Source organism: Myotis myotis, unplaced genomic scaffold, assembly GCF_014108235.1.
Source record: "Myotis myotis isolate mMyoMyo1 unplaced genomic scaffold, mMyoMyo1.p scaffold_m19_p_20, whole genome shotgun sequence".
Taxonomy (NCBI): domain Eukaryota; kingdom Metazoa; phylum Chordata; class Mammalia; order Chiroptera; family Vespertilionidae; genus Myotis; species Myotis myotis.
The window spans coordinates 774,781-801,646 of NW_023416325.1; the positions used below are offsets into that span (position 1 = coordinate 774,781).

A 26,866-nucleotide genomic window follows, 5' to 3' on the forward strand; every position below is an offset into this window, starting at 1 on the left:
GGACCCCCCGGATTTTGTAGGGAAAGAGACCCACTGTGGCCCCAGATCCCTCACCCACTCTTCCCCCTTGTGCGTCAGGTGTTTGGGTCAGGTTCCCCTTGCCCCTCCCTCTCCCTCCCAGGCCCTTGTGGGAGCAAAGAGTCTGGGGGATGTGGTCATATCAGACCCCATCTTTCCCTGGAGTCACCCTGAGTGAGGGGAGAGCCAAGGAGACCCTCCCGCAGCTGTCCTGAGCCTAATCTCCACTCCCCGGGGCCCAGGCAGGAGCCCACCGCTGCCCGGGCAACTGGGCCAGGCAGACACTCCCTCCCGATCCTTCCTCCCAAGGTCACCCAAGCCCAGGCCTATGTATTCGGAGGAGTGTCCAGTGGCATCTGTCCAGCTAGATGTCCACAGGGTGGGCGCTATTTAGCCACGATGTGGGGCACAGCAGGCAGGACTCCTGCCAAGCCTGGTTGCACCCCAAAAATGGGGATGCCATTCACCCAGCAGGCTTTGTTTCGCTGGCAGGATCCAGGCTTGAATGAGGACTGCAGGAAGGGCACCTGTAGCCAGAGAGACATGCCAGCTGTTTTCCGAACCTCTGGCAGGTGGGAGGAGGAGGGACTGCCGTGAGGGAGCAGGTGTGATGTCAGGGTTACATCCCATGACAACACCCTCATTGCAGTCCAACTTCTCAGCCCACACACCACGGAAGACGGGGAGTTGTCCGTCTCCCAAAACACGGGCACCCAGATGGTGAGAACAAAGGTCCTCCACGCCCAGCAAGAGCTGTGCTGGGAAAACAGGGGCTGGAGGGGGCCGGGAGCCCCATGGCCTGGTGAGCACCTGGCCCTGTACCAACCTGCCTGGTCCCAGCCCTGGCTTTGCTGCTGGCTGGTGTGAGACCTTTAACGGTGCTTCCCTCGCCCGGCCAGCCTGGCTCAGTGGTTGAGCATCCACCTATGAACCAGGTTCGATTCCCGGTCAGGACACATGCCCGGGTTGCAGGCCCGCTCCCCAATGTGGAGCGTGCAGAAGGCAGCAGATCCATGATTCCCTCTCATCATTGAGGTTTCTCTCTCTCTCTCTCTCTCTCTCTCTCTCTCTCTCTCTCTCTCTCTCTCTCTCTCTCTCCCTCTCTCTTCCTCTCTGAAATCAATAAAAATATAACAGCCCTGACTTGTTTGGCTCAGTGGATAGAGCGTCGGCCGGCGGACGGAAGGGTCCCAGGTTTGATTCCGGTCAAGGGCATGTACCATGGTTGTGGGCACCTCCCCAGTAGGGGGTGTGCAGGAGGCAGCTGATCGAGGTTTCTGACTCTCTATCCCTCTCCCTTCCTCTCTGTAAAAAAAATCAATAAAGATTATTTAAAAAATAAATAAATAAAAATATAACAGAAAAGGTGAAGGGCTTAAGAAGTGCACATTGGCAGTTGCAAAACAGTCGCGGGGTGTGTCAATAAAGTATAGCGTAGGGAACAGAGTCAAGAATGTGACGTAGGGAACCAGGTGCTGGAGACATGGGGGAGCGGGGGCGGGGTGGCGGAAGACACCTCGCAGAGTGTGTGACTGCCAACCACTATGATGCGCGCCTGAAACTAATGCACGGTGATGTTGCACGTAAACTGCGATGGAAAAATAAAACTGTAAAACAATAGCCAGGTTACCTGTGTGACTCCCATGACCTGAGCTAATATTGACAAAGCCCTTAGAACAGGGCCTGGCCAATAAGGACTTCTCTTTGCAGGTGACCTGCTACCTGTGGCATTTTAGAAACACGGCTTCCTACGCCTCAGGAACTGGGGGACGTTGGGGAGATATTCCTTTTCTTGTCTGGCCCTCCTCGGACCCGTGGACTTGGTTTTGCATCCCAAAAGCATAAGGCATCTGTAACGTGATCCCGTCTCTTCCCAGTTGTTCTGTGGGTGTGGTTTTTTTTCCATGTCCTTATAAACGCTCCGGCAGCCACAGTCAGCACCAGGGTCTCCTGAGAAATTGCTTCCAATTTTCCTACTAACAAGACACAAACAACTTTAAACTGAAAATATTTTCCGTTACTGAGGACTATTCGTCAGCAAACTATCGAAGGACCCTAACGCATATTGTCAGGTGGTTTTCTAGAAAAGCAGAACCAATTTCCAGCCCTGCCAGCAACGTAGGAACGTCTCCTCTTCACCAACTTTGTGCTGTTAATCCTCATCCGGGGGTATCTTTCCCATTGCTTTTCAGAGAGGAAGGGAGAGGGAGGGAGAGATAGAAGCATCCATGATGAGAGAAAATCACGGACCGGCGGCCTCCTGCACGCCCCCTACTGGGGATCGAGCCCACCACCTGGGCACGTGCCCTCGACCGGAATCGAACCCAGGACCCTTCAGTCCACAGGCCCACGCTCTATCCGCTGAGCCAAACTGGCTAGGGCAAAATAAAGTTTACTAATTTATAAACTTCTAAATCACAAAAAGGTAAAAGAAACAGGTAAAATCCATTTTTATCAATAGAAGACATTAAATAATGAAACATTAAATTTTTTGGATATTAGGTCTCCAAAACGTGGTGTATATTTTTCACTGACATCTCCATTCCCACTAGTGGCAAGCCACTTCTCCCAACCTCAACTGCCACCTGTGGCTGGGAAGCCCAGATGGGTGGACGAAAGCCTGAGACGTGCAGAGGGCAAAGGTCTGCCAGCCTGGTCCCCCACGCCTTTACCTTCACCTCCCACCTGCTTCTCTCTCTGGGAACTTTCTGCTCAGCCAACTTGAACTTTCTCACCTTCCCCAGGGACCTTTGCTTGGCTCTCAGGTGCCATCCCAGACACCTGTGTCAACAGCCTCCCACCCCCTGGCCTTCCAACACCCCCCCAGACCCTCCCGCCACCTCACCCCTGCAGCTTGCTGCTCTGCTGACAGCCTGGGCCTCCTTAGGATGAAGCAATGCTCCTACCAGCCAACACGCGCTGGGTGTGCGATGCCAGGCAAGCCCCCGGCGGGCCATCCCGGTTAATCCTCCAGAACATCTTGAGGCTGGAGCCACTCTGCACACGAGGGCTGTCCTATCAGTGGGTGAGCACGGCCAGGGTGTAGCCTGAGTTCCAGGTCAGGGGAAGGGGTGGGGGGCCACTCCGAGGGCTGAACCACGTTCATAAAAGCGCCCCCGTTTTGCTGGAAGGGGATCCCTGAAACTTGTCCGTGCCCTTGTTGCCCTCCCCCTGCCCTGCCCTGCCCTGTGGGAGCCTGTGGGAGCCCCTGGGAAGAGGAGGCCTGGAGGTGGGCGTTCATGCTTGCTGCCCTCACTGAAGTCTGCTCTGGGGCCCCTGTGGGGGCGTGTTACCTCCTGGCCCGGCTAGGGTGCATCTTGGGGACAGACGGTGGCAACCATCCCAGAGGGGAGGGGAAACCATCGGGCGGGACGGGGCGGGGCAGACCCGGGGCGGGACCAGCATCTGACCTCAGGGCCAAAACCAGGCCCAGGGAGCACCCTGAGCCGCAAAAGCGGGCGCCCTCAGGCACCATGAGCGGCCGAGTCGGGGACCTGAGCCCTCAGCAGCAGGAGGCCCTGGCCAGGGTGAGGTTCTTCGGGGGTGGGGGGCAGGGCCAGGAGGCTTGGCTTGCCCGCCCCCCCCCCCCCAGCAGCCTGATGCTGGAGCCCCTACTGTACGGAGGGGAAAGGGGACCCTGGAGAGCGCCCCTGCCCAGCCGTGGGCACCTGTGCCCAGTTGCTCGGCCACTGTGGACAGGACGCGGGACAGGAGCCCTTCTCTGGGCCACACTGGGGCCCGACCCAGCTCCCCACTCCTGCCGGCTCCTGGCCACAGAGCCCCCTGGCGCCTATCCCCTGCTGGGGGTGAGGAGTGGGAAGGGGTGGGAAGGGGAGGGGCCCCCCTCCCCCCCTGCCTGTCCTGCTTCTGGACAGTTTAGGGGCAAACAGACTCCCAGATCTCCCGCCCAGATTGCAACATTTGTTTGGCTTCTCTGGGTGGCCTTCTGACTCACCAGGGCCTATGTGGTCTCCAGATCGCCAATGTTTTCATTAAAGGGGAAGGGAAAGGTTGGGGTGATCTCAAGAGGGTCCGCAGGGTAGGCCACACCTGGGAGGGTCCTGGCCGTAGGGAAAGGGGGAGCATGTCCAAGTCATTGGTGCCACAGCATGAATGGGGTTTGCAGGTGGCCAGGGGCTGGGGCTGTGACCTCAGGGTGGGGGGAGGGAGGAGGGAGGCCCAGCCCTGGCTGGCACGTGGGCACTGAAGGGCAGCCTCGGGCTTGTGGGGAAGGGTTTCTGTTGTGGCTCCTCCCCTCCGAGGCCCTGAGGGCCCCCCGCAGAGCCGAATGGGCGCCTCTGGTGGAGGAGGGGCCCTGGGTGAATTCCTACTGGAGGAGAGATGGGTCCCAGGTGAATGATGGGGGCCCTGGGGGGATCCCCAGGTAAAGGAGGAGGTCCCAGGAGCAGAGGGTCCCAGATGAAGGCAGGGTTCTCAGGTGAAAGAGAGCGGGCCCCCGGTGAACCCTCCCCCTCCCCCTCCCACACTGGCAATGGCCTCAGAGAAGCCAGGCACTGGGCCCCTAGCAGGGACTGGACACTTGGCCTTTGGGGGTAAATTCCGGTGGCGATGCTTTAAGCAATGTAAAGAGACTTTAGTCTTAGTTTCATCGTTATTCGAAAGAAATGGGCGCTACTTTTAAAATTAGGGGGCAAGAGCCCAGCTGGCAGGCTCGGTGGTTGAGCGTCGACCTGTGAACCAGGAGATCACGGTTCGATTCGCGGTCAGGGCACATGCCTGGGTTGTGGACTCCATCCCCAGTGGGGAGGCGTGCAGGAGGCAGCCGATCCATGGTTCTCCCTCATCATGGATGATTCTCTCTCTCTCCCTCTCCCTTCCTCTCTGAAATCAATGAAAACATATTTCAAATCATAGATGCAGTATCAGGGGCAACGCTCCTAAAATGTCCTGGTTGGCCTGCATCAAATTCACCAGGGATCTCTGCAGAAATAGGGATAGCAGGGCCCCACCTCAGGCTTATAGAGTGAGGGTCTTGGGGGACAGAGATCCCCCGAAGTTTGAGAAGGACACAACTCTTTCTGCCATGGTGGGATGGGAGGGTGGGTGTGCTCCATTCCCAGGTGGCAGAATGATACAGGTAGCCGCTGCGGACTGTGCAGTCCCTGGGCAGGGTCCCTGGGCAGGGCTGACTGGCTGACTGAGGGTGGGCAGGGTCGGGGATGGGGATGGGGTTGGGGGCCCTGGGGATCATGGCAACCCCTCTGACAATCATATCCCTCCCCTCCCCCCCAGTTCCAGGACAACCTCCAGGACCTGCTGCCCACCATGCCCAAAGCTGACGACCACTTCCTCCTGCGCTGGCTGCGAGGTGAGGGCCTCAGGAGAGGGTGTGGGAGACTTTGGGGGACAGAGCGATAAAGAACACGGGCTCTGAGCCCAGCCAGCGTGGCTCCGTGATTGAGCATCGGCCTATGAACCAGGAGGTGAGGGTTCGATTCCCGGTCAGGGCATGTACCTGGGTTGCGGGCTCGATCCCCAGTGGGGGGCGTGCAGGAGGCAGCCGATCCATGATTCTCTCTCATCATTGCTGTTTCTCTCTCTCGCTCCCTCTCCCTTCTTCTCTGAAATCAATACAAATATATTTTAAAAAGAAAAAAAAGAACTCGGGCTCTGGAGCCCGCCCACTTGGGGCTGGAATCTGAGCTCCCCTTCAGGCTGAGCCTCGGTTTCTTCATCTGCAAATGTGGGATGAGGCCGCCGCCCACTGGCGGTTGTGAGTGTTAAAGGAGAGGGTGTAGAGCCTGGCACCGGCTGGGCACGGGTCGAGGCGAGCTCACAGTTAGCACCTCCCTCGGGAGTTCTCGGGATGACAGGCCTGGCCAGGCCTTGAGTCAGACGTCGCTGAACACGGTCTCGGGGCACCTGCCTCTGAGCCTGTCTCCAGGTCCCTGAAGACAAGGCTGTGTGTCCCCGTAGAGAACCTGGCAGCAAGCAGATGCCCCACAAACACCCCAGGAAGTGGATGTAATGAAAGGTGGGGGAGTTTCTTCCAGGAATGGCTGAGCCCGTGTAAAACGATTAGAATAACAGAAACCCTCCGGGGCTTAGGGGAACCCTGATTTCGACTCAGCGCACCCTGGGGGACGGATTTTGAACTTGATCATTAAGACAGAGCTGGTGGCCTTGGTGGGTTTTCTCTGGAGGTGGGTCCTGGTCAGGGCAGAGAAAGCTTCGTGGTCTCTCTCTCTCTCTCTCTCTTCCCTCCCTGCCTTCCATTCTCTAAAAAAGCAATGGAAAAAATACTCTTGGGTGAGGATTAACAACAAAGGTATTATTCCCATTTAACAGAGTAAAAAACTAAGGCTCAGAGAAGTTAAGCAATAGGCTTAAGGTTGCACAGCAAATAAAAGGACAAAACTAGACTTCAAGTCCAAATCATTCCTGACTCCAAAGCCCAAGCTGTTCAGCAGGGGATCGAACCCACAGCCCTGACATAGTGGGACGACACTCTAACCAACTGAGCTACCAGTTTAGGGTCAGACCGACCTTTAGAATGAAGAGTTTAAAAAGCCCTGCAAACCGAAATCAAGACTTTCTCCAAAGCCTTCTAGAGAATTAAAGATCCTCCCATTTTCACAGACTTGCCAGACCCCCAGTGGATCCTTGGGGTGTCGGGAACAGACAGGGGGCCCCCCACAATGTCCTCATGAGTTTTTCAGAGAATAGCTTGCTCTAGACCCAGCCTCGAGCCTCCTCTTACCTTGACTCTTCCCGCAGCTCAGAACTTCGACCTGAAGAAATCCGAGGACATGCTCCGGAAGGTGAGGCCCCGTTCTCACGCGCTTGCCGCCTCCCGCACGCTGCACCCCAGGGATCAGCCACAAAGGGTGGGGGCCTCGCCCTGTCCTGTTGTCACGTTTCTTCTTCCCCCCTCCTTGGACCCCTTTCGGCATCGGACCTAGGCCCCCCACGGTCCTGCTCCCGGTGTCCGTCCCCCCCACCCCCTGTTCAGTGTCAGCAGAGCCCGGGGGATGCTGTGGCCGGTGGCTTCGAGCAGAGGGACCTTCGGGGCACACAGCCTCCAGGCCCTGCCCTGTCTCCACAGCACCTCGAGTTCCGGAAGCAACAGGACCTGGACAACATCCTCACGTGGCAGCCCTCAGAGGTGAGCCCCACACCATCCCCACCTCACTCCCCCCTCCCCCCCCCCCCCATGTCCAGCTGCCTGATGGAGCAGGGACATGGCCGGGGGGTCCGATTTGAGGGAGGACCTTACCCCAGGTGATCCAGCGGTATGACTCGGGCGGTCTGTGCGGCTACGACTACGAAGGCTGCCCCGTGTGGTTCGACATCATTGGGAGCCTGGACCCCAAGGGCCTCCTCCTGTCAGCCTCCAAGCAGGAGCTGATCCGGAAACGCATCAAGGTCTGTGAGCGGCTTTTGCAGGAGTGTGAGCTGCAGAGTCAGAAGGTGAGTGACCCGGGCTGGGGGTTGGGGAATGTCGGGGGGTAGGGGCGGGGAAGGGGGTCAAGTTAGGCCCACTCTGTCTAAAAGGTGGCACGGGGCCCAGCCGGTGTGGCTCAGTGGTTGAGGGTCGACCTATGAACTCAAGGCCACACAGCCTGCCAACAGCATAGCGCTGCAGACGCTGGTCAACGTAGTATCTATTACTGTATCTAAAGGTGCCTAATGATAAGGAACGAAGATTTTTTTAAAATATATTTTATTGATTTTTTACAGAGAGGAAGGGAGAGGGATACAGAGTTAGAAACATCGATGCGAGAGAAGCATCGATCAGCTGCCTCCTGCACGCCCCCTACTGGGGATGTGCCCGCAACCCAGGTACATGCCCTTGACCGGAATCGAACCTGGGACCCTTCAGTCCGCAGGCTGATGCTCTATCCGCTGAGCCAAACCGGTTAGGGCAGGAATGAAGATTTTTAATTGCATAGCTAACTCATTGCAGGGCTTAAATGCAGCATCTTCTCAGAGCCGCGGCAGGTGCATCTGCTGGGCAAACACTGCGGGCAGCCAGGGGTGGGGGTGGCAGGAAGGTAGGAGCCGGCCCAGGTCTCTGTGCCTGCATCTCCTGTCCGACCTATGTACCTGCTCCGTCCTACGCAGCTGGGCAGGAAGATCGAGACGGTGCTGATGGTGTTTGACCTGGAGGGGCTGGGCCTGCAACACCTGTGGAAGCCAGCTGTGGAGGTCTACCAGCAGGTAAGGTAAGCAGCTGGCTCGAGGTCAATAGGGAGCCACTGCCCACAGCAGCTTCAGTCCATGGAGGAGGGGAACCCCCGCCCCCAGGGGTCCCACCGAGCAGTCAGTGACGCCCACCTTAGGTACCTCCTGCAAGGAGGAAGAGGAGCAGGAGTCTCACAGAGGACGGGGTGGGTGCTCATGGGAAGGCGGGGTGGGCCAGGGGACAGGGGGAGGGGGGCTCTTGCCTCCGCAGCCTCAGAGGCCACCCATCCAGGCAGGAATGTTGGAGTGTGGCCTCAACCCGACTCTTCTTGACGTCACAGTTTTTCGCCAGCATGGAAGCAAATTATCCTGAGACAGTGAAGAATATACTTATTGTTCGAGGTGAGGATTAATGGGGCAGCGGGGAAGGAGTGGAGAATGGGGGTGGGCCGTGGGTAAGCCACCACATTCAGGGCTTCTGAAACCAACCTTTGTGAAGAATGGGTGTTTTTTGTTGTTGTTGGTTTGTTGGTTTTTTGGTGCGTGGGTGTTTTAGCTCAGTGCTTCCCAGGCTGATATTTTGGGGCTATACAAAAGCCTGTGCAGCAATGTCAAATACGTCGTAAGTTTCTAAATGTTTGCTGTTATTTTCTTTACTTATCTGGGTGTGTGCACTGGTAACAAATGGTCTATGGGCCACACGGATTGGTGGACACACTTTGGGCGAGAATAGTCTCTGTCTGTGACAGCCGTATAGTGAGGGGGGTCACCGTATGTGCTCTGGGTCAGATACATACGGTGATGGGAAAACTGAGGCTCAGGAGGTTCCACAGGCTTGCTCAAAGTCACAGGGCTAGCTAGATTGGAAGCTATAGCCCTGTGACTGTGAGCAAGCCTGTGGAACCTCCTGAGCCTCAGTCTTCCCACTCTGTAAAATGGGGATGCGGTGGCACCTTCCCCATGAGACAGCTGTGAGGTGAAGTGAGACAGTCTGTGGAGAAGGCGTAGTACAGAGCCTGGCCCACAGAAAGGTCCTAGTAAGTGTGAGTGGTGCAGGTGGGACATGAGGCCTAAGGCAGATGCCCCACCTAGTTGCACCCAAGAGGAGCTCAAGGCAACCTGGGAAAACCTTGAGTGTGAAAAAGAAGAGGCGGCCACTGGGGAATCAACACTCCTGAAGCCCTACAGCTGAACAGGGAAGCCAGCCACGTATCGCGAGCCAGGCACGGTGCCAAGTGTTATGCATGCACTGTTATGTGGAATCTCCATTTTATATAGTTATAGTTAATAGCACTAAAGCTCAGAGAGGGTGAGTAACTAGCTGAAGGTCACACAGCACAAAGCGTCAGAATCTAGATCTGTCTAACTCCTGTCCGGCCCGCGCCCTCGAGTGGGACTTTACATCTAATCCCAAGTCCTTGCTGGGTCAGTTTCCCAAGGGAGTTTCCTGTGTTTCAGCCCCCAAGCTCTTCCCTGTGGCCTTCAACTTGGTCAAGTCGTTCATAACTGAGGAGACTCGACGGAAGATAGTGATTCTGGGCGGTGAGTGACGTGGCCTCCTGGCTGTGCCCATCTCCCCATCTGCCCAGGGAGCAGAGGTCAGTGCTCACGCCCCCATTTCTCTCTGGCTCATCCTCTTTACCCAGGCACTGACCTCGGCCTGACTCCACTGGCCTTTGCACACTCAGACCAGGCTTTGGGCCTGGACGCCAGCCTGGGTTGCCCTGCCACGCTCTCGGGTGCTCTCATGAGTAGGCACCCAGGGGAGCGAGCCAAGGGCACACCAGGGTCCCTTCCAGGGCTTGGCCCCCTCTGCCTTCTGTCGAGCCCCCCTCTTGCTCCCTCAGGCAACTGGAAGCAAGAGCTGCCAAAGTTCATCAGCCCCGACCAGCTACCTGTGGAATTTGGGGGGACCTTGACCGACCCCGATGGCAACCCCAAGTGCCTGACCAAGGTATGGGGGTGCCCAGAGGATGGGGAGTGAGGGTGGTGATGCCACTCACCCACTCTCACCCACAGATCAACTACGGAGGCCAAGTGCCCAAGAGCTACTACCTGCACAACCAGGTGAAGGTGCAGTATGAGCACACGGCGACCGTGGGCCGCGGCTCCTCCCTGCAGGTGGAGTTTGAGATTCTGTTCCCGGGCTGTGTGCTCAGGTAGGGACGGACGGTGGCCACTGACACCTGGGCACAGCTGGGAGGAGGCTGGAGCCCGGGTATCAGGTGGCCATCAGCGGCGCCCTGTCCCCTGCAGGTGGCAGTTTGAATCAGAGAGGGCGGACATCGGCTTCGGCGTTTTCCTGAAGACCAAGCAGGGGCAGCGGCAGCGGGTGGGGGAGATGACGGAGGTGCTGCCCAGCCAGCGCTACAACGCCCACCTGGTGCCCGAGGACGGGAGCCTCACCTGCCTCCAGGCCGGCGTCTGTAAGAGCCGTAGGGTCCACCAGGGTCGTTTGCTTCCTCCTGGCGAAGGGATGGGCTGACATGGGTGGCCAGTCTGGCTTCTCTCTTTGCCTTTTTTTAAAAAAAATATTTCAGGGCAGAAAGGAGAGGGAGAGAGAGATGGAAACATCAGTGAATGAGAGAGAATCGTTGATCGGCTGCCTCTTGCATGCCCCCTACTGGAGATCGAGCCTGCAACCTGGGCATAGGCCCTGACTGGGAATCGAACCGTGACCTTCTGGTTCAGAGGTCGCCACTCCACCACTGAGCCACGTCGGCCAGGCTATTCCTAATTCTTTAATGAGCACAAGCGTCATCCAAAGCTTTGGATGGCTGTGAGCCATGGGCTGGGGGCTGGGCAGTGGCTGACGCTCCAGCCCCATCCATAGTCCTGGGCGGCCAGTCCCCCAGGGCACCGGGTCTGCAGAGGGCTCGGGCTAGAGCTGCCTGATGGCTTCCTTCTCCGTCCTGGCAGACGTCCTGCGCTTCGACAACACCTACAGCCTGATTCACGCCAAGAAGGTCAGCTACACCGTGGAGGTGCTGCTCCCCGACAGGGCCTCCCAGGAGAAACTCCAGGGTCTCGAGGCGACAAAACCATCCCCGGCACAATGAAGACCCTGCTGCCTCTGCGCCTGGGTTCTCCACCCCCCTCTGCACCCACTCCCTGTCCCCTGCCCGCCCAGGCAGGGTGCTGCTGGGGGCGACCCAGAGGGCACTCACCTCCCATCGCCATCTCAGCTCCTCCTGGCACACCTGGCCCAGGGGCCAAGCAGGAGGTGACACCCTGAGGATCCCGACGGGCATCTGATTACCTGTCTGCAAAGGCGGGGGATGAGAACCCGAGGATGAACCAGCACCCACTGAGGAAGGATTCTGCCTGCAGAGCTGCCCGAGTCCCTCCTGACAACGCCCACCTGTCCCAGGACCACCCCCACCTGGCGCCCGGCGTGGCGGCCTGAGCCCCAGGCCTTGCAGGGAGCACAGCTTCAGGCCCTAAGAGCAGGGAGGCCGCGCTCTCTGCCGGAGGCGGCTCAGCGGGGACGGGCAGGGCCAGCTGGAGGCTTGAGAGTCTGCACAGGAGCTCCGACGCCATGAGGAGCAAACCAGCTAAATGATCAAAACGCTAGCGCCTGTGCGTGAGGCGCTCCTCGTCTGCCGGGGCGCATGAGTGGTTTGGTAAGAAAAGAGACTGCTGTGCCTGCATTAGGGAGATGGCCCGGGGCTGGGTGTCAGGCAGAAACCACGGGACATGGTGTTCCAGGGCTGCTCCCCCATCTCAGAGCGGGCTTTCCCACCACCTGGTGGCCCTTCGCTGTCACCCTCCGTGCAGCCTCCCAGATGCAGCCACATCTGGAGAACCCCGGGGCGCTCGGGCATCCCAGAGCCATTTCCGCTGCCCTTGGCAGGCTAGAGAGGGCACCGTGACCGGGGTTGGGGGGACCCTTTGCCAGGTTTTGCTGGGCCCACCTGTTGCTATGACAGAGGCTCACAATAGGTGACTTCCACCTTCACAATCCCCTGCCTAAAATCAAGCGGTTTAGCCCAGCTGTGGTGGCTCAGGGGTTGAGCATTGACTTATAAACCAGGAGGTCACGGTTCGATTCCTGGTCAGGGCACAGGCCTGGGTTGCGGGCTCGATCCCCAGTGTAGGGCGTGCAGGAGGCAGCCCATCCGTGATTCTCTCTCATCATTGATGTTTCTATCTCTCTCTCCCTCTCCCGTCCTCTCTGAAATCAATAAAGATATATTTTTTCAAAAAACGAAATAGCTCTGAGAGGCACTGGCTGGCTGAGGTTTGTTTCCTTGTTCATCCATTTATTCATCAATGTTTATGGAGCATCCGTCCAGCGCCAGGCACTGCAGGCCCCGGGGGCACCAGGCTACTGGGCTGGCCGGACCCCACTGGCAGGAAGGGTGCCTGTGTTAGAAGAGGCAGAAGTGACTGATGATCCATCACCGAGTGAGCATGTCATCACGGGTGCGCTGGGAGGGGCAGGAGCCAAATTCTGGGGGAGCATGCAACAAAGAAACCCGATGGGGGATCGGATGTGCTTTGCCCACAGGAGGGACCCCTGAAGGGAGAGCTGAAGCATGTGTGTGTGTGTGGCGGGGTGCCTCCCAGACAGGCATGGGGTGGGGGAGGCTGTGGGGTCTGAGCTGGAGGAAAGCCAGGAGGGCTCTCGGGTGACACTTGGGTGACAGCTGACTGATGTGTGTTATTTGCGAGCAACTGGGGACACTCAGTTGCTAATACAACCCTGTCATGATGCAGGTTATGCAACCGAGTCTGTTGTTTGTCAGGAAAGAATGGCAAGATCTTGGCAAGAGCCCGCAGGTCAAAACTCTTTACTCAGGATGAGGTGTTGGGAAATACCTGGCCTCACCTGTCAAGAAAACAGACAAGTCCTGGCTGGTGTGGCTCAGTGGATAGAGCGTCGGCCTGTGGACTGAAGGGTCCCAGGTTCGATTCCTGGTCAGGGCACATGCCCAGGTTGTGGGCTTGATCCCTAGTGGGGGACGTGCAGGAGGCAGCCAATCCATGATTCTCTCTCATTATTGATGTTTCCATCTCTCTTTCCCTCTCCCTTCCTCTCTGAAATCAATAAAGATTTATTTAAAAAAGAAAACAGACAATAAATGTAGGTGAGGGAGTGAAGAAGTCAGAACCCTCCCCCATTGCTAGCGGGGGTGTAAAATGGCGCGCCCGCTCTGGGAAGCAGTTTGGCTGCTCCTCAAAAGGATACGCAAAGAGTGACTATACGACCCAGCAAGGCTGCTCTTAAGGGTGTGCACAAGAGAACAGAAAAGATATGTTTCCACAGAAACTTGCACAAAAAATGTTCATCACAGCCTTCTTTATAACGGCCCCAAAGTGGCAACAACCCCAATGTCCCCCAAATGGGGAATGAATAAACAAGAATGTGGTGATTCTATACAAAAGAATATTCAGCCAGCCCCGGCCGGTGTGGCTCAGTGGTTGAGCGTCCACCTATGAACCAGGAGGTCACGGTTTGATTCCCAGTCAGGACACATGCCTGGCTTGCAGCTCAATCCCCGGTGGGGGGTGAGCAGGAGGCAGCCGATCAGTGATTCTCATCATTGATGTTTCTCTCTCTCCCTCTCCCTTCCTCTCTGATATATATATGATATATATATGTTTATATATATAAATAAACAAAGGAAATGGCCGAAACCGGTTTGGCTCAGTGGATAGAGCGTCAGCCTGCGGACTAAAAGGTCCCAGGTTCGATTCCAGTCGGGGGCATGTACCTGGGTTGCGGGCACATCCCCAGTGGGAGATGTGCAGGAGGCGGCTGATCGATGTTTCTCTCCCATCGATGTTTCTAACTCTCTATCTCCCTTCCTCTCTGTAAAAAATCAATAAAATATATTTTTAAAAAAAAGGAAATGAAAAAGGTAAAAGATGGAACACAGACTGTCCCCCAGGTGCTACCCAGAGCACCACTGGGACTCTGATGAGATGCTCCCCAATTCCCTTTCCATCCCCGCTTTTTAGGCCACCCCCGCCTCACCTTACTGTGGCCTGAGCCCCCATTTCCCTCTCCCCCCAACTTGCCTCTTCCCAGCCATGCTCAGGCCTTTGGCTAGGCTCGAGCTCCCCCTGAGCCCCTTCTGTGCTCCCCCCACTGGTTCTGGTGCGGCCCAGCTAGGGGAAGGCAGGCAGGAATGTCCGAGTGGCAGCCCTCTCACATGTCCTAGTGACCTCCCGGAAAGAGCGGTTCCAGGGTGCGGTGTGGGCGGCCCTGTCTACCTCCTGCAGCTGTTTGCTTATGTCCTGGTTGTCGCCATGGCCCCCTGGCCCCCTGAGAGCTTGGCAAAGAGGAGCTAAACACAACCTGGGGACTTATTTGAGAAGATGTGTCCCATGGGTGGGGGTGGGGATGGGGTTCTCTTCTGCCAGGGGCTTTGCCTCGGGGGAGGGAGATTAATTCCGAGGCCTCGAGACACCCTGCAGCCTGGGGGCCCCACCATGATGATTTGGAACAAGCATGTCAAACTTGTGGCCCGTGGGCCTCCTGCGTCATTTATTCGGCCCATGTTAGCCTTTGAGTTTAACATGCTTGCTTTAGACCCTTTATTGAGCACTAGGTATCAGGCACAAGGGTGAGCTCTCCCAGGGAAGGCAGGGCTTGGCTATGGGTCCAGAGTCAGAGAATCGAAGAAGTGGAAGGCCCGAGAGAGGGAGACAGCTTTCTGAGCCCCCCGCCTCCCTGGTGTGGCTCAGTGGTTGAGCGGCAACCTATGAACCAGGAAAAGCACTTTGTAGGGGTGTCTCTGAAAGGCCACAGCTGCTGAGAGGACCCCCAAACCCTCCCCCTGGCTCTCCCTGCCCAGCCTCTGAGGTGCCCAGAAGTAGCTGGGGCACCTCCCATGAGAGGGATTAGGGCGAGAGAAAGGAGACGGGTGAGAAACAGGCAGGATTAGGCTGGGAGAGGGCAGCGGGAGGAAGTGGGCGTGGGGGGCAGCTGAGGCCGTGCAGAAAGAGGCTGGAATGTGAAGTGGGGAGGGACGGGGTGTGGAGGGTTAGCTAACCGCCCCTGAGTGTTTGGGGCAGGCACCCCACATAGATGGAGATGCCACCACAGGCCCCTCCTCCTCTCGACCACCTCTATCAGGGCCCAGAGCAAGGGAGGTGTCCAGCACTACCCACATCCGCCAGCCTAAAGGGCCCGAGAGAGCCCGGGGGGGGGGGGCGGGGGGGCGGGCAGGATGCCCGAGGGCTAGGGGTCCTGGGCGAGCCCAGCTATTGGGGCCGAGGCCAGCCCAGGGGTGGTTTCAGCCCATGTGGCAGCCTCAAGGCCTGCAAGATGTGGCCACAGGGGCATGCTGTGGTCTCAGGCTGATGCATTATTTTTTTTAATATATATTTTTATTGATCTCAGAGAGGAAGGGAGAGGGGGAGATAGAAACATCAATGATAAGAGAGAATTATTGATGGGTCCCCCACTGGGGATGCAGCCCAAAACCCGGGCATGTGCCCTGACTCGGAAGCGAACCTGGGATCCTTCAGTCCACAGGCTGATGCTCTGTCCGCTGAGCCACACCAGCCAGGGCTCAAGCTGATGCATTCCTGACGGGCAGTCGTTAACAATGTGGCCTCTGCTTCTGACGGCTGAAGGAGAGTGATCCCTTAGATGGGTACAACCCTGGACAGTCTACATGGCTCATTAGATCTTCCCTCCAACCACGTAAGGAGGGCAGGGTAAGCGTTGACCCCCCACCCCCGCCCAACCCCCTATTCTATAAATGAGGCAGTGACCCTAAGATGTCATCGTAAAAGGGAGGCCTCTAGCCCGGCCGGTGGGGCTCAGCAGATTGAGCATGGCCTGTAGGGCCCAGCCTTGGTTCCCATGCCCTGGGAGGCCAGCCTCGTTCCCTCCCAGCCTCCGTGCCTGCCTGCCCCTCTGGCCCAGAGCCAAACACGGGACCTCACTTAATCCCAATTATGTAAGGTGCCACTCGACAGTTGTCCGGGGAGGAGGTGCCCGGAGCCACACCCAGCAAAGGGGCAAAAGGCCGGCTGGCTCAGGGCTCCAGACCAGGCTTGGCCGCTGCCTACAGTGGTCCCTCCTCCTCCAGCTCGCCCAGCACCATGAGCGGCCGAGTCGGAGACCTGAGCCCCAAGCAGGCAGAGACCCTGGCCAAGGTGAGAGTCCCTCCCCTGCAGCCCCAGGGAGGAGGGCTGGGGGGCAGAGGAGGGGCGGTGGCTGCCGCCCTGCCTTACTCTGTTGGCTCAGCATGTCCTCGACATTATCTCTCTGCCGTCACCTCTCCCAGGGTCAGGTCTCACAGTGACATCAGCCCTTTCCGGGGAAGGGGTTGAGGGACCAGCACTACGTCCGATCAGTAGTGGGGGGACCAGCTCAAGCCTGACCTCTTCTCGTTCAGGAGCCAGACCCAGAGCTTTCTCTGAAAGCTGCCCCCTTCCCCACCCTCCCAGGCCCCTCAGGTGGGAGCTGAAGGGTGCTGGTGGTGCCCTCCTGCGGTTCCCACCCCTCCCAGGACCCTGAGAGGTGACCGGTGTGTGAGAGCCAGGAAGACAGAGCAGGGGGAAGGAGGATACATGATCCTTAACCATGGTTTGGTAGAAGACAGGACTTTTTAGAAAGGCAGGAGAGCTCTAGCCAGTTTGGCTCAGTGGACAGAGCACTGGCCTTTGGACTGAAGGGTCCCAGGTTCGATTCCGGTCAAGGGCACATACCTCAGTTGCAGGCTCAATCCTCGTGTGGGAGGCAACCAATCAACGTATCTCTCTCACATCGATGTTTCTCTCTCTCTCTCTGCCTCTCCCTTCCACTCTCTCTGAAAAAAAATCAATGGAAATATATCCTCTGGTGAGGATTCACAAACAAACAGCAACCAAGAGGCAGGAGCCTGGGTGGGCTGACACACAGAAGGAATGAAGAGTACAGGAGTCTATCCTTATCCACCACATCGCTTTCCACGTTTTCAGTTACCCACTGTCAACCCCTGGTGGTCAGTGAGCTCCCACAGCCAACCTCCTGCGGCCGGCCAACCTCCCGTGGTTCCTTCCCCCCCTCCCCCTCCTGCGAGACGGCCCTGATCAGCCCCCATCACCGGCCAGGCCTAGTGATCCCACCTGTGCACGAATTCGTGCACCGGGCCTCTAGTATTGTTATAATTGTTCTGTTTTCGTATTGGTTATTGTTGGTCGTCTCTTACTGTGCCTAATTTATAAATTACACTTTATCATAGGTATGTATGAATAGGAAAAACCATAGCATATATAGCACTTAGCACTCTCTGTGGCTTCGGTATTCACTGAGGGTCTTAGAACGTATCCCCCATGGATAAGGGGCGACTACTGTATATCCATACTCCAGTCCACTTACCCACCCATTTATCCTTTCTTCCACCCACCGTCCCACCCCACCACCCATTTGTCCATCCCTCCTCCCATCCATTCACCCACCAAACTCTCCTTCCTCCTACTCACCCGCCCACCTCTCCTTTCCTCCACCCACTCACTCACTGATTTCTCCTTCCTTTTTTCCCATCACCCACCCACTCTCCATCCATCCATCCATCCATCCATCCATCCATCCATCCATCCTTCTTTCTACCCATTTACCCACCCATAAAGCCTTCCTTCCGTTCACCTACCCATCCATCCAACCACCCATCCAGTGATCTATGTCCCTTCCATTCCTCTGCCCGCCCACCCTTCCGTCATCGTGGGCCGGAAGCACGCAGAAGAGACGGGTTGAGGAAAACAGTCGCTGAGTCTCGGGGGGGGGGGGGGGGGCGCCCAGGCTCAGCGTGAAAACCACCTTCACCCGCTTCTCCCTTCCCAGTTCCGAGAGAACGTCCAGGACGTGTTGCCTGCCCTGCCCAACCCTGATGACCATTTCCTTCTACGCTGGCTCCGAGGTGAGGGCAGAGGCGGGAAAGCGCGAGGTGAGGGGGCGGCAAGAGGGTGCTGGTCCCAGAGGCTCCAGGACGGTGCACGGCCCTCAGGCTCCAAGCACACCCCCTGCTCCACACGTCCAGGTTCAGGAGAGGGCAGCGGGCAGGGAAGAAGGCCCCACCCAGGGCCCTCCGCAGCTCCCCTTGGCCAGGACCAGGACAAGGCCCCTGCCGGACAGTCTTTTCCCCACTCACTCCTTCCTCCATCTCCCCACAGCTCGGAACTTCAACCTGGAGAAAGCAGAGGCCATGCTCCGCAAGGTGGGACCCACGGCCTCCCCTGGACATTTGGGGAGGGGCTTCGTGGGAGGCCACGCACGCCTGCGGCCCCTGCTGCCCCTCCCGGGGTGCTGGGAGCCTGACCATTGCTCTCCCTTTCAGCACATGGAGTTCCGGAAGGCCATGGACATTGACCACATCCTCGACTGGCAGCCTCCAGAGGTGAGCCAGCACCTCCTCTCACACCCAGGTCTTTCCCAAACATACCGGGAAGCCGCCTCGGGGCTCACTGGGGACGTGAGTGAAGGGTGGGGAGCCCGAGGAGCCTGTGGAACCTCCTGGGCCTGCAGGTACCTCTCCTGGGGGCTTATGAGGTCCAGGCCTGGGGGTCAAGCCTTTACCTGCGTGAGTTCATTGGATCATCACAACCCTATGGGGGTGGGTCCTATTGTCCCATTTTACAGATGAGCACACTGAGGCCCAGCCAAGATTAAGCAGCTTACCCAAAGGCCCACCACCCTGAGGTGGGGCTGGGATTTGAGCTCAGGCCTGTGAGTCCCTGGACCCCCACAGTGAGCCTGTGCCCCTGCGCCCTCACCCCTGGGGCCTCGCTCAGAGGCTCCTGTCGGGGCGGGAAGGACAGTGAGCTCCCCAAGGCATCGGGAGGACAGCCCCGCCGCTGACATCCTAGTAAAGCAATGGCCATAGCTTCCTGGATGGAGTAAGAGCTCTAGACCAGCCGCTGCGCTTTGCCGGCATGACCTTGGAGACTGTCCCCAACAATCCCACGAGGGAGGAACTATCCAAACCATTTGGCAGCAGAGGAGGTGGAATGGTGCTCAGAGGGGGGCGCTGGGGGGAACCCATTGCTCAGGGATGCACAGCAGGGCAGCAGCGGTGTCTGTATTTGAAGCAGGTCGGTTGACCTTCAGGATCCATGTTTCCCATGACGCGTCCCTCCATGAAAAGGGACATGGGAGATGTCAGGGGCAGAACTAAGGAGCCCAGAGGCCTCGGGCCAGGCCCTGGCTTTGCTGTGTACCTGCTGAGCAAGGCCCTCCCCTGCAGGCCCTCGGTTTTCTCACCTGGACAAAAGTGTGTATAGGCTTGGGATACGCAGGGCCACCTAGCCTGGGGGTCCCCGGGGAGGTGTATCGTGCCAAGTTTCGTGTCTCTCTCTGTGTGACCCCAGGTGGTCCAGAAATACATGCCCGGGGGCTTGTGTGGCTATGACCGTGACGGCTGCCCCGTGTGGTACGACATCGCTGGTCCTCTGGACCCCAAAGGCCTGCTCTTCTCAGTCACCAAACAGGACCTGCTGAAGGCCAAGATGAGGGACCGTGAGCGCATCCTGCAACAGTGTGAACTGCAGACGGAGCGGGTGAGGCCTGGGCTGAGGGGGGCGGGCAGCTGGGGCGGGTGAGGCTGCCAGGGCACATGGTCCCAGGAGTAGCACCTACCTGTTCTACTATTATGGTCAGAGGGCTCTGGGGCCAAACCCCAGTTCTGCTACCTCCCAGCTGTGCAGCCTCGAATAGTCACTTCACCTCTTGGGTCGGTTTCCTCACCTAGAAAACGGTTCATCATAGATAACGGTTGCAAAGATTCGGTGAGATAATGCAAGTATACGGCCTCGCACACAGGGCCTAACCTCTTTCTCAGCCATGCCGGTTATTGTTACTCCTGCTGACTCATGGCCCCTGCTGTTTCGTGTATCTGGATCAGACTACCCCCAGCACACACACACCTGCCTGCCACGCTTCCCCTGGCTCTCTCCTATCTAAGCTTCAGGTCTCAACCTTAGATGTCACCTTCTCTGAGGCCCTCGTCTGGGCTAACGTGTGTTCCCACAGCTCCCACGCTGTCCCACCCCAGCACGCATCTCAGGACCATGATGACCTGGTGGCTTGTCCATCTCCCCAACGAGACTGTGAACTCTTTGAAGACAACAGTGTGGGTTATTGAGCATTTTGTGTTATGCTCTCAGCATCTGGCACACAATAGGTGCTCAGTAAACATCATCCGGACAAATGGAGGAATGAATGAATGAATGAATGAATGAATGAATGGCAGTATGAATGGATGGATGGATGGATAATGGATGGATGGATGAGTTAATGGATAGATGGATGGATGGATGAGTTAATGGATGGATGGATAGATGGATGGATGGATGGATGGATGGATGGATGGATGGATGGATAATGGATGGATGGATGAGTTAATGGATGGATGGATGAGTTAATGGATAGATGGATGGATGGATGAGTTAATGGATGGATAGATGGATGGATGGATAGATGGATGGATGGATGATGGATGGGTGGATGGATGGATAGATCAGTTAATGGATGGATGGATGGATAGATAGATAAAGGTATGCACTGTCTTGTTCATTCATTCATCTGAGGACAGAGTAGGGGGCTGGGAGAAACCCTGAGGTGTCATATGCTAGTGTCACCATGCCCCAAGTCCTGAGCCTGCACCCTGAGCCTGGGAACCGGTCCTTGCTCTCATCCTTGCAGCTGGGGAAGAGGATTGATACCATTGTGATGATATTTGACTGCGAGGGCCTGGGGCTGAAGCACTTCTGGAAACCTCTGGTGGATGTGTACCAGGAGGTGAGGAGAAAGCCCCATGGCACACCGCCCCCCACCCCCCGCATGGTTTAATGACCAGCTCGACTTGCTGTGACCTGGCTGTTTACTCACAGCCAAGATTTGGTAAAAGGTGGTAGCCTCCCGGGGCCCCAGCATGCGACTCAGGACCCAGAGACATGCTTCCTAGAAGGCCCCACAGGACAGGCCTCGGGGACAACACTGTATTGAGACCAGAGGGGCCAGTTTCCTCCACGGCCTTCCTAGCCCTGTCACCCCCAGCTCTGAATTGAGCAAGTCATTATTATGATGATACTATCACTACTGTAATCTTACTTCAAATGATTATTATGATATGGTTGCCATAGTCTGAGGTGAGAAGTTCCCCTCCAGGGGCCAGTAGAGGAGATGGAAAGGAGGGGAACCCGCCCTAGCTCTCTGGATTGCAAAGGCGATGGGGGTAGGGGAAGATGATGTGCAGGCTCTGAAGGTGTCTTTCTTGGTCCCACAGTTCTTTGCCCTCCTTGAAGAGAATTATCCGGAGACGCTGAAGTCCCTGTTCATTTTGAAAGGTGTGCGGCAAGTGACTTTTCTTTTTCCTCACCTGTACCCTGGGGATGAGAATAGCGCCTTCTTCCCTGGGTTTCAGGGAGACAGGTGGGTTGCTTGGCTGCGTGCAAATCACTTAGAGTGCCTAGCACAGAGCAAGTGCTCCCTACATGGAAGCTTCTGTGGTTGGCCTCACCGCACAAGGAGGCAGCTCCAGCCCCAGCTCTTTCAGGACCCCTTCCCCCCAGCTCTCCTGCCTCATTGATCTCTCCCTTCCTAAACTGCCTCTGGCCTTTCTTGTTTGCTGCCTTCTGGGGCCACCAGTTGTCCTGTGTGTATTCATCCTGTTTTCCTTGCTGGGTTTTCCACTCCTTGAAGTCTGGGGCCAGGTGGGTGATCCCTGGGTATTTGGGTGGTTGTCATTTGAGTGGGTGAAGGGAAGGATGGATGGATGTTTGATGGTTGGCTAGTTGATTGGTTGTTGATTGGTTAGTTGGTTGGTTGGTTAGTTGGTTGTCTAGCTGGCTAGCCAGTTAACTGGTTGTTTAATTGGTTTGTTGGTTTACTAATTAGCTGGTGTGTTAATTGGTTGTTTGACTATTAGATAGGTTGGGTGATTGGTTGGTGGGCTGGTTAGACAGTGAATTTATTGGAACTTTGTTGGCTGGTTGGTTGATTGGTTGGTTAATAGACTGGATGACTGATTGAATGGTTGATTAGTTGTTGCTTGTTGGTTGGTTGACCAGTTGGCTGGATGGTTTGTCAGGTGCAGGGCATTGAAGTTTGCCAAGGTAATTCACAATTCCGCCATATTGTTGGCTATGACTGTTATGGAGAGGGTGGGTCGATGGAACTCTTTTCTCCCCATTATCTTTGCTTGTATCTCTCCAGCCACCAAACTGTTCCCTGTGGGCTACAACCTCATGAAGCCCTTCCTGAGTGAAGACACTCGCAGGAAAATTATAGTGTTGGGAAGTAAGTAGTTCTAGTTGCATCCCCTGAGCTTTGTGCTTGAGCTTTGGGTCCATCACTACACCCAGAGACCCACACATCACCTCAAGGCAGAGACTCCTCCTTCTCAAGGGTGAGGCGGGTCTTACACTGTGGAGTCTACCCAGTGACCTCTGCCTCATTCCCTGTTATTGGTGACTAAGGCTTTCACGCCTTCCTCCTTATGGGTTTCAGTTGGTTGCTAGTCAACCTCTGGGCTACGGGCCTCAGTGTCCTTTCAACTCTCAGTACCTCTAAAGGCAATCTGGGCTTAGGAAGATGAGGAAAAAGAGCAGGAAAAGGAGACGTGATTCAGAGAAGGGAGGCTCAGCCAGAAGGGACTGGGTAAGTACATAATGCATGCATGAAAAATGCCTCATTGGGCAGCCATGAGAAATGATTTGCTGTCATGGGAAAGGTCGTTAAGCTTTTTAAAAAGTTGATTATAAAGAGGTGTGAATAGTTAAAAACAAGGTGCATTTCTAGAAGATACATTTCTGTGAGAGAATTAAAGAACTCTTATTCAACAACTGGAGACTCTCAAAAATGTGCAAACCCATCAGCCAAGGGGAAACATGTTTCCATAGCAACACGATGCCGGAAGACTCTTCCTGCAGCCTGAGGCCTGGGAGGCTGGGGAGTGGCCCTGGCTGCTGAGCTTCTGTGTGGTTTCTCCCTAAGCTCAGGTCCCCCTGGTGGGAGTGGGGGTGGGGGAGGGGGGGCAGGTTCCCTTCATGCCCAATAACTGTCCTTCAACGCCTCTGACCCCAGACAACTGGAAAGAAGGTTTGCTGAAATCCATCAGTCCTGAGGAACTGCCTGTCCAGTATGGGGGGACCATGACTGACCCAGATGGGAACCCCAAATGTTTAACTAAGGTACAGAGACCCCCTAAGACAGGGAGGGGAGGGGAGTAGAGCTGAGTTGCTTCCTCACCCACTCATTCGTTCCACAAATGTTTATGGAGCCCCTGTGAGCAAGTGTGGAATCGCACAGGCCCAGCCCTGCCTTTCAGCAGCTGTGCAGGCGAGCAAGGAATGAGGACATTTTGGCCCAGAGGGATGAGCTAGAGAAGGAAGTTCCCGGCCTGGAGGGTCAGGGTTGGGGCGCGGGGGTGGGGGTGGGGTGGGAGAGGACAGGATGAGCAGAAAACTTCCAGGAAATGGTGAAAGCATCTCAGGCAGATACAGCAGCATGAACAATGCAAGGGCTGGAAGCTGGGAGCCAGCCCATCCCATCCTATGTCCGCAGATCAACTACGGTGGGGAGGTCCCCAAGTCCATGTACGTGAGGGACCAGGTAAAGACTCAATACGAGCACTCCGTGCAGATCAGCCGCGGCTCCTCGCACCAGGTGGAGTATGAGATCCTGTTCCCGGGCTGTGTCCTCAGGTAGGGACAGGCCACTGACCCACCCCTGGCTGGGGACTAACCTTGGGGGACCCCTCAGACTGAGCGGTAGGTAACTTGTCCCTCGTCCCCCCACCCATGTCCAGGTGGCAGTTCTATTCAGATGGGGCGGACATCGGCTTCGGGATTTTCCTGAAGACCAAGATGGGGGAGCGGCAGAAGGCGGGGGAGATGACCGAGGTGCTGCCCACCCAGCGCTACAACGCTCACATGGTCCCGGAGGACGGGAGCCTCACCTGCTCGGAAGCTGGCGTCTGTAAGTGCACCCCGGCCGGGACCCAGCTCCTGGAAGCTGCCGTCACCTGTCCCAGGGTGTAGAGAAGGAAACAGAAGGGTGCTGCCCCCTGCCCCAGGCACACAGCTGAGGTTAGCGCCATTCATTCACAAAACTGCTCATTTGGCTCATCCTCACCCGAGGATATTTTTCCATTGATCTTTTAGAGAGAAACAGGGATGTGAGAGAAACACATCCATTGGTTGATTGGTTGATTGGTTGCCTCCTGCATGGCCCCTACCAGGGCCTGAGCCTGGGAGGAGCCTGCAACCAAGGTACCCGCCCTTCCTTGACCGGAATCGAACCCAGGACCCTTAGGTCCGCAGGCTGACGCTCTATCCACTGAGCCAAACTGGCCAGGGTTTAAAGCTGCTCATTTGGTCCACACTTGTGTGCACCAAGAGCCAGAGACCCACGGACCCTACAGGGGTTGAGAAACCTTGGTTCTTGGGACACAGGCAAGGGATGATGGGGCAGGTGCAACTCTCCCCAGGAGGAAGCTGGGCTCAGAGAAGTCAGTCAGCTTGTCCAGAGCCACACAGCCGCGTGCGGGGCCAGGATGCCACCTCAGCCTTGCGCTCGCCGTGTAACCTTGGGCAAAAGTCTTTCCGTCTGGACCCTTGGTTTGCACTCACCTGTGAAGCAGAAATTACAAGCCCTGCTTCTTGGGGTGCCTGTGGGGGAGGCAGAGGGCATGTGCAGGCTTGGCCCAGAACCCCAGGGGCCAGGAGGCCTCTGATGGCCCCCCGCCAACCCGCATTATGCAATCGTCCAGGTGTGAAGACAATGGGATGCCGTGGCTATTGTTCTGGTTGCCAGTTTGTGCAACTAAAGCCAGGCTGGACACAGGCCAGCAGGAGGTCAGTGTCTGTTTACAGGCCCTGTTCAGGGGTGGCCGTTCCCATGGGGAAGGAAACAGTCGTGGTGGGAACTTGACTCGGCTCGGCAAACACAGGAAGGGGAAACACAGCCAGTCCTCCCCCGTGGCTGGGGCAGGGACACAGGAGTGTAAAGCCAGGGCCAACCACCCGTCTGTCCCTCTGTTCCCCCAGACGTCCTGCGCTTCGACAACACCTATAGCTTTGTCCACACCAAGAAGATCAGCTTCACGGTGGAGGTACTGCTCCCAGACAAGGGCATGCAGAAATACGACGAGGAGCTCACCCCCATCTAGGCGCTGCGTCACTGCGCAGAGATCTCCGACCCCCTGCTTTGCCTATAGATCTCCTATCCTCCCGCCAGAAACTGATCATTAGTTCTCCTGAGCCTGACAGTAATGAGTAGAGAAGGAGCCACTTTGGGGGAAGATTCAGATGCTGTGGTCACATCAGGAAGGTATGAGAGACACAGACTTGGAGGCGGCCAATGTGGCAGAAGAGAAAGAAGCAAGGGTCAAAGCAAGATGTAGAGGTCACTGAAACCCTTGAAAGAAGTAGAAAAGTCAATCTCCTACCCTTTGCCCCCACATCTCCTAAGTTGCTTGAATTTCTTTCCTAAGAACTATGAGCCTGGCCAGCGTGGCTCAGTGGTTGAGCGTCGACCTATGAACCAGGAGGTCACGGTTCAATTCCGGGTTAGGGCACGGGGCTAGGTTGTAGACTCGATCCCCAGTGGGGGACATAGAGGAGGCAACCAATCCATGATTCTCTCTCATCATTGATATTTTTATCTTTCCCTCTCCCTTCCTCTCTGAAATCAATAAAAATATATTTAAAAAAAAAGAACTATGAGCAATTTGGGTTGGAGATGTATCTAAATTTGTTTTTTTACTTCTCCTCCCTGTATAGCAGATGTATGTAAGGAGTACAACTCCACAGTGTGTCCTTGTGAAGCTGAATGGAGATAGGGAGCAGGTGATCATGGACGGGCATGAGGGGAAGGCGCCTGCCTACCCGGGCAGATTTCAGCACCTTGGACAGGAGCAGAGCCCTGAATGGGGATGGACTGACTGTCCTGGAGACTCAGGCAATCAGCCCCCAGATTCCTGGCAGTGGCTGGCTGCCCCCTCGGGGTCCCTAGGCGATGCTTCCATGAAGACTCTATCTGATTCAGGGTGCAGAGCTCCCCCCCGTCCATCACTCCCACCCTCATTTCTTTCCCTTGGAACTTACAGCTTGTGTTTTAAACAAAGGGACTTTCCTGGGAACAAAGGAAGTCATATCCGACCCTAGCAGCTGTCTGGCGATAATGATGATGATGATGATGATGATGATAATAATAATAATAATAATAATCAGAGCTATCATTCAGCGAGTGCTGTGTACACACAGACTGCCAAGTGCTTTATGAGTTTAGCTTGTTTCACTCTCGTGCCTCCCCCGGGGCTGTTCATCGCGGCCACCTGATGGACAAGGGAACGAAGGCTCAGAGAGGTGAAGTCACTCACCCAACATCACACAGCTGTTCTGTAGCGGTTCCAAAACCCTACAGGTGGGGTTTTTTGTTTGCTTTTTCTTTACTCCAAAGACATTGTTCTTAATTGCCCCCTAATACCACTTCTCTAAGGCCCTTCTTGTACAAAGAAGGAGAGGAGGGGTGGCTTGTTTGTTCTAGACCCTCTAGTAGAAGTGGCCTGGAGGTCACCATCTCCAATCCACGTCTGTGGGTAGAGGAGGTGTTATGCCCACCGGGCAGCTGGAGCAATGGAGACACACAATGCTTAAGCCACTCGTCCAAGGAAACTCGCAGAAGGCCAGGCAGGGCTTGTGCCCCGAAGCCCAGCATCCTGCCCCTCCTGGCACGGCCTCTGGGAAGCACAGCCCCCTGACG

The 26,866-nt window shown here is 56.4% G+C and overlaps 2 protein-coding genes across 3 annotated transcripts; both read left to right on the plus strand.

Moving 5' to 3' along the window:
• The first annotated feature begins 3,434 nt into the window (after nucleotides 1–3,434).
• LOC118678298 (SEC14-like protein 4) lies at nucleotides 3,435–25,196 on the plus strand. 2 transcript variants are annotated; one of them, XM_036353792.1, is made up of 13 exons: nucleotides 3,435–3,545; nucleotides 5,272–5,347; nucleotides 6,757–6,800; nucleotides 7,085–7,144; nucleotides 7,261–7,449; nucleotides 8,104–8,199; nucleotides 8,505–8,565; nucleotides 9,622–9,705; nucleotides 10,011–10,117; nucleotides 10,183–10,322; nucleotides 10,420–10,589; nucleotides 11,083–11,786; nucleotides 25,150–25,196. In XM_036353792.1, the coding sequence occupies exons 1-12, from the start codon at nucleotides 3,492–3,494 to the stop codon at nucleotides 11,220–11,222; spliced, it is 1,221 nt and encodes a 406-aa protein (XP_036209685.1). In that variant the 5' UTR covers nucleotides 3,435–3,491; the 3' UTR covers nucleotides 11,223–11,786; nucleotides 25,150–25,196. The 2 variants fall into 2 exon arrangements, with proteins under 2 accessions (XP_036209685.1, XP_036209684.1); XM_036353791.1 differs by lacking the exon at nucleotides 25,150–25,196 and having other exon boundaries at nucleotides 8,104–8,204; nucleotides 8,456–8,565; nucleotides 11,083–12,262.
• SEC14L3 (SEC14 like lipid binding 3) lies at nucleotides 16,182–25,782 on the plus strand. Its single transcript, XM_036353795.1, has 12 exons — nucleotides 16,182–16,278; nucleotides 17,948–18,023; nucleotides 18,277–18,320; nucleotides 18,441–18,500; nucleotides 19,471–19,659; nucleotides 20,804–20,899; nucleotides 21,387–21,447; nucleotides 22,316–22,399; nucleotides 23,186–23,292; nucleotides 23,666–23,805; nucleotides 23,910–24,079; nucleotides 25,150–25,782. The coding sequence occupies exons 1-12, from the start codon at nucleotides 16,225–16,227 to the stop codon at nucleotides 25,269–25,271; spliced, it is 1,203 nt and encodes a 400-aa protein (XP_036209688.1). The 5' UTR covers nucleotides 16,182–16,224; the 3' UTR covers nucleotides 25,272–25,782.
• Nucleotides 25,783–26,866: the final 1,084 nt, after the last annotated feature.

Excerpts from the sequence above, each read along its gene's own strand:
- LOC118678298 (XM_036353791.1), top strand. The coding sequence starts at position 3,492 with ATGAGCGGCCGAGTCGGGGACCTGAGCCCTCAGCAGCAGGAGGCCCTG. Across the intron at positions 7,145-7,260 it reads TCACGTGGCAGCCCTCAGAG|GTGATCCAGCGGTATGACTC; the intron begins GTGAGCCCCACA and ends ACCTTACCCCAG. Across the intron at positions 10,590-11,082 it reads CTGCCTCCAGGCCGGCGTCT|ACGTCCTGCGCTTCGACAAC; the intron begins GTAAGAGCCGTA and ends CCGTCCTGGCAG.
- SEC14L3 (XM_036353795.1), top strand. The coding sequence starts at position 16,225 with ATGAGCGGCCGAGTCGGAGACCTGAGCCCCAAGCAGGCAGAGACCCTG. Across the intron at positions 18,501-19,470 it reads TCGACTGGCAGCCTCCAGAG|GTGGTCCAGAAATACATGCC; the intron begins GTGAGCCAGCAC and ends GTGTGACCCCAG. Across the intron at positions 23,293-23,665 it reads ACCCCAAATGTTTAACTAAG|ATCAACTACGGTGGGGAGGT; the intron begins GTACAGAGACCC and ends CTATGTCCGCAG.